The sequence below is a fragment of the Lacerta agilis genome, chromosome 8 (assembly GCF_009819535.1).
Source record: "Lacerta agilis isolate rLacAgi1 chromosome 8, rLacAgi1.pri, whole genome shotgun sequence".
Classification (NCBI taxonomy): Eukaryota; Metazoa; Chordata; class Lepidosauria; order Squamata; family Lacertidae; genus Lacerta; species Lacerta agilis.
This window is the reverse complement of record NC_046319.1, coordinates 72,746,312-72,756,710: the sequence shown is the minus strand read 5'-3', so window position 1 is coordinate 72,756,710 and position 10,399 is coordinate 72,746,312. Positions and strand designations below refer to the sequence as shown.

Genomic DNA, 10,399 nt, shown 5'->3' with positions numbered 1-10,399 from the left:
AATGGAACTTAATTGAATGTTGGAAGATTCAGGACAGATGGAGCAAGGTGCTTTATCATAATTAAGCTCTGGAAACCAAACAGAATTGGCTGGATACCAGAATGTAAACAGGTTCCAGCATCACAAGATCACTGGGAATAGTGAATGTGATGTACCAACTTTGTACCTGATTGACAGCATCTTGGCCCCATGGGCATTGTGGTGAAACTGAGGTGGGGATAGATTGGAAGGGCAATTAGTGAAATTTCATGGAGTTCTGCTGTTTTTAAAACAAGCCCTTCTTCACCTTATTTGTCCCACTATTTCTGCTGTTCCATTCCAGTGCGAGGTTGAGCCCTCAAATATCCTTTGTGCAATGTATTTGCCTCCTGCAACAGTGTGCTGTCTTCAACCTGAAATTCCAGATTAAATATGCAGGTGGGTAGCCGTGTTGGTCTGCCATAGTCAAAACAAAATAAAATAAAAATTCTTCCAGTAGCACCTTAGAGACCAACTAAGTTTGTTCTTGGTATGAGCTTTCGTGTTTGGTATGAGCTTTTCATGTGGTGACTTCCGTTTCAGTGTATCTGAAGAAGTGTGCATGCACACGAAAGCTCATACCAAGAACAAACTTAGTTGGTCTCTAAGGTGCTACTGGAAAGAATTTTTTATTTTATTTTGTTCAGATTCAATATAGCAATTTATAACAAATATTTGATTAGAAGGGGAACACCCATACACAGACAATTTCAATAAACTGAACTTAGCCTTCTCTAACTGAAGAACCATCTGACAGGATTACTCTTGAGATTCTAATAAACTTAAACATAGAATAACATATCAACATAAGGTATGTGCACAAAGCAGACTGCTGTATAGCAGAGAGAAGGAGACCTGGAAATGGGCATTGTCTGTGTGCAAGGGAGCATGAAAAGGGAAGAAGGAGGAAAAACGGGGTGAGGCAGGGTGGGGGGGTTTTTTGTCGGAATGTGCCAGAGTACACTTCTGGCATTTCTAGGGTGGACACCATTGCAGTCCGGCTTCCTGATAGTGCTGCTTGTTTACAAAATAATTCTGTGTGAAATTTTGCCTCTGAGCAGTCAGTGAGAACAATGGAGCAACAGTGAGGCGAAGGAGCCACTACAGTTCCCTCATGATGCAACAAATCAGCAGTCGAGGCTTACCCCTGTAAGGGTGCTTGTGCAGTGCAAGCCATGCTGTGGCCAGGGTGCATGCATGGAAGTGGAAGATGAAGGAGGTGGAAGATGAAGGTTGCAGTGGCCAGCTGCTGCAATAGTAGTTTGTAATATGGTGTTGCCCGCCAATATGGTTTTGCCATACTTGGTAAGCTTCACATAGTGGGTCAGCCACAAAGAAACAAGTGTTGAAAACAGCAGGAATTTAAGTGGCAGCCCAGGGGAGTACATGTCCAACTTGCTCCCCGTTAATGAACAAAAGTGGGGGAACAATCTAAATCTCCCTAGAAGATGGTGCAGCCAGGCATCTTGTCACGTGATTTTGGTTTCAAGATGGTGGTGACGGCATCTGGGTTGGCAACAGAGGTGGTGAGTTCTGGCATTCTTTGCTCAGAAGAAAAGTTCTAGGTGAAGGGGATAATGGTGTGTTTGTGTGTGCGTGCGTGCACACACAAATGAGAAGTTATGTTGGCAAACAACTTGAATGTGTTAAGTTGCAGAAAGTTGTTTGGTGAAATTTCAAGGGGTTGCCAAAAGGGTTTCAATAACTTAAAATATATGTTTCTTAATCCCAAGAATGGGGTGCAATAGAAAAAGGTAGCTGGCAAAATTCATAAGGTTCCCAGAAATATTTAATTCAATTTTCACACTGTGCATTTTGTTCCAAGATAAAATTACAGGGTGTCTGGGAAGGCATGCAATCTTTGCTTTCATCATTTCCCACCCCCTCATTGAAACCTTCTTCTTGGCCTATAAATCCCTCCAAGTCAGCCTCTTCCTCCATCGGTTATCTGCTTGTTTCTTCTGAGTGCTTCTCAGCTTTTGATCTCTCCAGCACTATGAAAATTTTCCCAAGTACTTGTCTTCTCTTGGCCATCCTTTCTCCAGGTGGGTAGGAAGCTGAAATCTTGAATTATTTTTTCAAATTTGGGAGGGGATATGCAGTAGGATAGGCAATGCAACTGATATTGACTTTATGAAGGATAAAGGAAGCTCAAAATATTGGAACACTGAGAAAATGGATTCTAAATTTTGGAGGGTGGGAGGAGACCTGAAACGCATGGGAGAGGGCCTGACAGAATGTTCTTCGTTTTCATGAGGTTGGCTTTGGATATGTTTTCCTCATATCCAAACCCCACCCCCTGCCATTGGTTCTTACAGACTTTTGCTTCCTGAGCCACAAAATTGAATATTGGAACTGAGTAGAACAATACTCAAAGGGATCCCAGATAGTACAGTTGCAGTGCTTCCTGTGCTGATCTGTCTACCATGTTGTGGACTTATAAACTTCTCATGACGACTCACATAGCTTCCCATTGCCTCTGGCACAGGTGAGCAACCTGGGTCTATGGGCCTCATGCAGCCTGCTACATGTTGCCTAGCTCCCATATCGGTTGATTTATTCCTTCCTGTGTTGTTGTGATCATGCTTCCCTCAGCTGGCCAAGTCTGATGAGCATAATTTCTGTAGGGAGGAAAATGGATAGAAAAGACTCTTAGTGTAACTTTCTCTCCATTGCCCTATAAATTCTAAGATTTTGTGTTCTCAAAGAGCTGACGCCCATTTAAATGTTGCATTGGTGATCGAGAAATTGAAGAAATAAAAAGTTTCAAGTACTTAGGAATTACCTTCCATTGCAATCTAAAATGGGTGGCCCATCATAACATTATAACAAACTTAGCTAAATTAGCTATGTATGCACAAATTATCATTAGCACAAATTAAACGGTTTTTTTTTTTTGAGGATAGACAGAATGTGCCTGCAGCAGTATTTAATAGCAAAGTTGAGGGCACCCAGGAATCCTTGGTGATAGATCTTAGGATTTCCAATGTTTCTGGCTATATGTGATGAGCTAGGTCAGCAACTCTTGGATTCTAGGGGCTGGTTCATGAGTTTTAAATGCAGGCTAGAAATTCATTTTAGTACAGACTGAGGGATTTAGGCAGTAAGCAGGCACTGGGGGTTGGAATATTGCCCCTGCTGTTCTGAAGCCTGGGCTTGAGGAGTGGTTGAAAGGGGTTTCTTCATGACATCCTCAGCCATTTTTGCTTTGGCTACGCAGCAGTTTTGGTATCTATCGGTAAGTAGTGTCATGCAGTAGTTTGTGTGCTAAGCCGAGGAGCTGAGAGAGATCAGATTCAAAACTCCCCACTCAACCACACCGCTCATGTTAAGTATCATTTAGTGGTTGGGGAGGAGGATGGTTTGGTGAACCTTTCTCCGCATTTCTCTCATGTTTTCCTCATTCACCCAAAAGTTATTTGTTTGCCCTGATTACTAGCACCCATAATTTGTGCCACATGTGGAAGTATGTAATGGGACTTCTACAATCCCATTGCATACCCTGAATGCGTCCTGGTAAAACCAGGACATACCATTGTTTCACATGAGAGCACAATGGTCATTTTAGGCTACACTATATCACTCTGGGACCCAGGTGGTGCTGTGGGTTAAACCACAGAGTCTATGGCTTGCTGATCAGAAGGTCAGCGGTTCGAATCCCTGCGATAGGGTGAGCTTCCGTTGTTCGGTCCTAGCTCCTGCTAACCTAGCAGTTCGAAAGCACGTCAAAGTGCAAGTAGATAAATAGGGACCGCTCTGGCAGAAAGGTAAACGGTGTTTCCGTGCACTGCCCTGGTTTGCCAGAAGCAGCTTAGTCATGCTGTCCACATGACCCAGAAGCTGTCTGCGGACAAACGCGGCTCCCTCAGCCTATCGAGCGAGATGAGCACCGCAACCCCAGAGTCGGACACAACTTGACCTAATGGTCAGGGGTCCCTTTACCTTTACCTTTAGCTCACTCTGACAAAGCGTGGAATTTGGGCTCCATGATCTTGCATGGATCACGTGACTTGCATGGGAGCATGGGGGTAAGACACATGTCCCTGTTCTGGAGGGTATGCCATTGTGCATTTCTCAAAGTTTGAGGAACTCACATATGTGGCACTAGATGTCTCCCTTTCTCTCCTCTCTGCAGGGCTAGCTCTAATGTGTTCCAGAGGGCAACATGATTATTCTCCAGGAAAGAAGATTTTGCTTTTGACTTGTTCTACTCAAGGCGGCTCTTGCTATACTCAATATACTGCAAGCACACTAGGTGAGTGCTTAGCCGTTCTGTCAGATTAAACTTGAGCATGTGAGTCCATCATTTGGTCCTGGGGTATTTAGGGGCAACCACATAATACTGATTTCACCCAATGTAGAGCAGCTCAATTTTACTTAACACTTAAATAGGGAAAAAATAAAAACTACATATATTCTGTTTAAAATGTAATAATAACAGCATGGCCCCGGCCTTTTCATTAAAAGCAGTCACTCCACAGAAACCTGTTTGGAGAAGGAGGTTTTCACCTGCCGGCATTACAAAAAAGAGGGGTGTCTAGCTTCTCCAGGGATGGGGTTTCAGTGTCCAGGAGCAGTCACCAAGATGGCCCCTTTCCAGATCAGCAACCAAAACTGTTCAACTTCCCTCACACCTTTGCACAGGGCAGACACTTAGACTCAGAGAACTACTGGAAACCTTCTTCTGACCTTTACCAGCTGATTAGTGTTAACAGACTGCATGAATTCAGGCCTCAGCTTCATCTGGCGTTTGCATCACAGCTCCCTCACCTACTGACTTTCCCTATGGTCCACTCCTAGATGGCAATTCCTCACAGACAGTTCACTCCCCACTGATTAGAACGAAACAGAGCCAGAGTCTATTTGTGGGTCCAGGCACAAGTGATGCAGCGGTCAGGTGTGCAGCCATTGAATCAATACCGTGAGACATGAGTTGGGTTCAGTTTAGCTTTGTTCTCTGAGCTCCTGAGCTGCATGGATGGAGGAGTACACTCTTCCAAGATCTTTGAGGGGGATCCCACATGCCATGGAGCAAGGGGGCCTCCTCCTCCCATCCCCACAAGTGCTCCTTCCATCACATAAAGTGGTGGTCACCAGCTCACTGCAAAACCTACAACAACCCGGAATTAGTTCAATATGCCTTTGCAGATGTCTATTGACCAGCTGCTGACAAGTGTCCTTCTTCTGGCTCCCCAATCACCCTAACAAGCTGGCCTTTCCAGTCTTTACCTTTGTCTACCCTGGAAGCCTGCCCTCCTGATATCCTGGCGCGGATGCTGATTGACTGCCATGTTCTTTTGAGTTTCACTTAGCCTTGGCATGTCTGCAAGAGGTGGGAAACTGATGCTGGAAGCCAACAGGTGCCAAACCCAGCTGTTGTCACACTGGGCTGCAAACAGCACTCATGGAAAGGAGTGGGGAAATGGAGATTCACAGGCTAATCAAAATGAATTTACCTGATCCAAGCTTTATCTAATAAATATTGCACTCAAAGCCACCCCCCCTTTTTTCAGAACCTGTCAAGCAGTTGCTGTCAAATAGGTAGGTCTGTAATATATGGGGGGGGAGGAGAGAGAGAACAGGGGAGAAACCTTTTCTCTCAGAAATAAAGTGGTATATTGAATAAGGCTGCTTCTTGAGTCAGACTACTGGATCAGCAAGCTGGATGTCAAGTAGAAATGAGTGGTAGATCAGCCTATTCCAAGCACTTGCCATCTCATCCCATTTAGTGCAAATTTTTAAGGCACTGTGCTGGAATATTCAGATAGATTTGCAGAAGAAATCATACTATGGTTATAAGGGGATTTGTGAAGAAATTACTTTAAGGATTTTGATTGTTACATTCAGTTCTTGCCATTTTCCCCCCTTGAATCACCCATTTGCCCAATGTATGCATCTTAGGAAGAATCATATAAATTTCAAAGAGATGGCTGGTTTGAATTTTTGCAGATGTACCTGTTCCTTCCAATTCTCTTAAAGATGGCTCTCCAAAGAGGCTAAAGAAATGGGGATGTGCTAAAAATTGCACCAATGAGAATTACAGCTTCACTACAGTAGAAGGTAGATACTTCCAGACTAACAAGAAGTGTTGTGGTTCACCAATGTGCAACACCAAAGATACTGAAAGTAAGTTTGTGTGTGTGTGTGTGTGTGTGACCGCCGGGGAGTGGAGGGTGGAGAGAACAACCCAGATAAATTGAGGGGTAGGAGAGAGAGATAAGAATGCATGTCCTCCTTCCTCCCTGAAAACCCTGCCAGCCTTGGGAGTCATCCTGCTGGGGCAGAACTGCAGAGGTAGTTTGTGAAACCAGCTGTTGCTGCTGCATGCCATCTAGCGAGAGAACTACAACAGCAGTACTGCAGAGGCCAAAGGGTGGTGGGATTGTGATGAGGGTGCCCTCGGTCAAGGCTATTTAATTGCCTCTTGCATGGATTGCATTTTCTGAGGATACCCCTTGGTGGAAGGAGGGGGTACCGGGGAGTGTTTGTGTGTGCCATTCCTTCCATCCTCAGAAGAGTCTGGAGTGGAAGACAGTAACCAAGGGGGGAGCCATATTCCTGCCAGGAACACATGTGACTGATGGGTGAGCATCAGTATTTATAGGGTTCAGTCAGTGAACATCTTATTGGTCTCCTTGGTCTCTGCAGTACATTTTTGTTGAGTGGAAGGAGTGACTGGTGTTTGTGTGGGTAATAATAACCAGTGCTTTTTCTGGGGGTACACAGGGATACCCATACTCCTAAATATTTTGTGAATCTTTGTACTTTTGTCCATTTACTGTACCTGTATTTATTTTTCCCGATTTGAACTATAAAATCATGATTTTCTTGAGTCAAATGAGAGTACAGTGGTACCTCTAGTTACGAACTTAATTCATTCCAGTGGTCCATTCTTAACCTGAAACTGTTCTTAACTAGAGGCGTGCTTTCGCTAATGGAGCCTCTTGCTGCTGCTGCGCCACTGGCACACGATTTCCGTTCTCATTCTGGGACAAAGTTCTCAACTCGAGGTAACTCTTCCAGGTTAGCAGAGTTTGTAACCTGAAGCGTTTGTTACCTACGGCATTTGTAACTTGAGCTACCACTTCACCCCTAAACATTTTTTTGAAGAAAAAAGCACTAATAATAATAATAAATGTAAAAATAAACATGGGGGCTTTGTTTGTTGTTTAAGAAATCCATATATTATCTTTTATCACTGGACAGTATACAAAATAGTAACAAGATAAACAACACAATCTATTTAAACAATATTATATTCAGGTTTTTTTCACAGTAATATGCAATACATAAGAATACATAATCCATAATAGAACATATCAAGTTATGCACACAAAAATAGCAGTGGCAGATCTGTCCAATTGACAACCCGGGTATAGACTTCACAACTCACCCACTTCAAAATTCTCCTGTTTGACTGCTCATCTCATTTGTATTGCGGCAACTGAAATTGCTCCCTTTTGATAACCCAGCTGCCAGCACCTCCATCTATATTGTCTGTCTGCATCATTAATTCCCCAAACAGAATGCAGTGGAGATGCTGCACCCTTCTCACAAGACTAGAGAGCTGATGACTGGGAATCATTATAGAGAGATCCATCTGTTGACGTTACTTGTTGCTTTTAGCAGCACCATCTCGAAAATTTAATGGGCAGGAGTGTCCAATCTATTGTAATCCTGGCTCAGAAGATTGTGAGGGCCCAAAGACAATCAGATGTTCCAATGCTGAGAATCGATGCATAGAATTTGTTGTTGTTCACAGTAAGTAGCACTGGCAGCCAATGGGGGGGGGGCGCAGCTTGCCAGGGTGGGTGGGTTACTCTTTTGTTCTGTTTGTGGCTTCCTGCCAGAAAATAGACTGTGTTGGGGGAAGGGGGAGTTTTCTTTTTCCTGAAAACAAAACTGTGTTCAAATCACTGTGACTCTGTTTGTTTCTAGGGTGGTGGAGGTATGAGAAATGTGGAAAAAAATAATCTGCTTTCGTTAGCCTCTTAAAAGTAGTAAAAGAAGCCATTGAGCCCTGATATAAAATGCAGTATTGATGCGAATTGCGGCGCTGTAATTTTTAAAATGCACTTTTCTTTTTCTTAATAGATAAAAGTGCAGTTCCTGATAAGTTTGTCAGAGTCTGCGGAACACCATCTTTTTGTCAGTTGGCCAAGACGTCAATGTATAGTCGTATCTTTTCAGGAACTATAACCCAAGCACGATGCTGTGACTCTATGCCTTCCTCCCAGCAGCTCAATTTTGAAGGATAGTTAGGAGAGAGCTTTGTCTTCTTCCTTTTGGATCCCATTGTTTGTCGCAGCAGTGGAGGTGGAGACGCTTGCTGGGTGGTGGGAGTGCTGAGTGATTGCAGTTCACAGGTTCCTGAGTCCTCTGTTTGGCTTTTAATGGAGGGTGAATGGGTGTAGGGGAAAGAGCAGCTAAAGTAGAAATAGTAATAATAATCTTGAAAAAGATTATTAAAAAAAACTCTTCAAAAAATTCCTTTAAAATAATCAATTTCTTTAAAAAAATTATCCTAAAAAAAGTCTTTAAAAGAATCATTCCCAAAAAATTAAAAAAATTGTCCAGTAGCACCGTAGAGACCAACTAAGTTGTTCTGGGTGTAAGTTTCATGTGCATGCACACTTCTTCAGATTTTTTTATTTATTTTGACTACAGCAGACCAACATGGGGACCTACCTGAATCTAAAGTAGAAATGTGAGGCTTGGGGGCGCTGGCTCATGATAATATGGCATGTGGGTTAAAATTTCCTTTGTCCATAATCCAAATAAATTGGTGTGGCAAATAAAATTGTGTTCTGTGTCTGTATTTATCAAATTAAGTTTATCTGGCGGTGGTGGCAACAAAAGGCAGTGTTTTTTAAAGGAACAAATGGGTAACTATTAGTTATTTTGCTGTTTTAGCAAATGTATATACCGATCAATATATCAAGAATCTGAGTGGCTTATAATATTTTAAAGACATCACAAAAATTGAAACAAATATGATTAAAAAAAAATGCCCCACCCTACTGTATCAAGAGGGGAATATTGAAGAAAGATCTAAAATTCAGTCGACTGTCAGCTATTGCAGCTGTTTTTCTGGAGATTTGCCACACAGCACTAGGCAGCCAGGGCAGACTACTACTGTTTGGCAGAAGAATGGAGGGACATTGAGGGATTCAGGAGTCAGGAACTTTAAGAGGATCCCTGTTGGCTCACACCTAAGGCATATCTAGTTCAACACTGTGCTCCCAGAGTGCCTAACTGTATGCCTATGAGAAGCCCAGAAAATAGCCTCTCCCACTTGGTCTCTCCGGGAATTAGTATACAGAGTAGTGGAGGCTGGCCTTGTTGGTGGGGCACTGCCCTCCCACTGAAAATGTCAAGCGAGTGGGAAAAAAATGCTGCCCTAAATTTCATATGCATGCACACTTTCGTGTCACACACACGTTTTATGTTTTCCATTCTGTCAGTCACTTATTCTTAGGCCGATCAGCTTTTTCCACCTCGAACCCCATTCTCAATCAAAATATAGCTATGTTGAATAGGTCCCTTCAGTATGTGTATAATGATAAAAACATGTAGCTGCTTAGACTGCCTGGCGTTCAGACCTAATTGGAAGGCCCTGACTCCATCTGTTGAAAGGAGGAATATCCAAAACAAAAATATCTGGTACTATCTCAGTGTTGGCAGATTAGTGATGTGCAGTGGAAGAATCTGCTTCTTCTTTTTTTTTTAACAAGAATTTATTGGTTTTCCACAACAGAACAAATACAAAATACAATAGGACAAATACAACAACAACAAAAAACAAAAATAAAAGAAAATACACACCACACTGGAACACCAACACTCCATACATTAATTAAAATCTTATTTCAAATCTAATTAAGGGGACTTCCCCCATTCTCTCCTGTGCTTCCAATTCTAATTTACTTTAATAACTTTCTATCTATTTCAACAATTCTCATCTCTAAAATTTAAATCAATTAACATCAAAATATCAAAATACCATATATACTTGAGTATAAGCCTAGTTTTTCAGCACATTTTTTGTGCTGAAAAAGCTGCCCTCGGCTTATACTCGAGTGAGGCGGGTGGTGGGGGTGGCGAGAAAGAAGCCCTATCTCTCCGCTCGTGCCGCCACCCGCTCTCCCCAGTCAACCATTCCTTAAGAAGTGTACAAGAACGGCGGTTCTTTACTCTCCCCAGGCAGCTTGTTCCATTCCTGAACTGCTCGCATAAATGCAAAGTTGGCAAAGGAAGAAGAGGAAGGAGCAGCCCAAAGGGTTGCTTTCGGGCTGCTCGTTCCTCCTCCTCCACAGCGGCAAAGGTGAACCGGCTTATACTCGAGTCAATAAGCTTTCCCAGGTTTTTGTAGGAAAATTAG

At 42.9% G+C, this 10,399-nt stretch overlaps 1 protein-coding gene across 3 annotated transcripts; it reads left to right on the top strand.

Annotated features, from left to right (window-relative positions):
• Positions 1 to 1,974: 1,974 nt before the first annotated feature.
• LOC117052405 lies at positions 1,975 to 8,493 on the top strand. Of its 3 annotated transcripts, none has more exons than XM_033159301.1 (5): positions 1,975 to 2,063; positions 4,154 to 4,273; positions 5,998 to 6,144; positions 7,645 to 7,779; positions 8,113 to 8,493. In XM_033159301.1, the coding sequence occupies exons 1-5, from the start codon at positions 2,015 to 2,017 to the stop codon at positions 8,274 to 8,276; spliced, it is 615 nt and encodes a 204-aa protein (XP_033015192.1). In that variant the 5' UTR covers positions 1,975 to 2,014; the 3' UTR covers positions 8,277 to 8,493. The 3 variants fall into 3 exon arrangements, with proteins under 3 accessions (XP_033015192.1, XP_033015191.1, XP_033015190.1); XM_033159300.1 differs by having other exon boundaries at positions 5,968 to 6,144; positions 7,648 to 7,779; XM_033159299.1 differs by having other exon boundaries at positions 5,968 to 6,144.
• Positions 8,494 to 10,399: the final 1,906 nt, after the last annotated feature.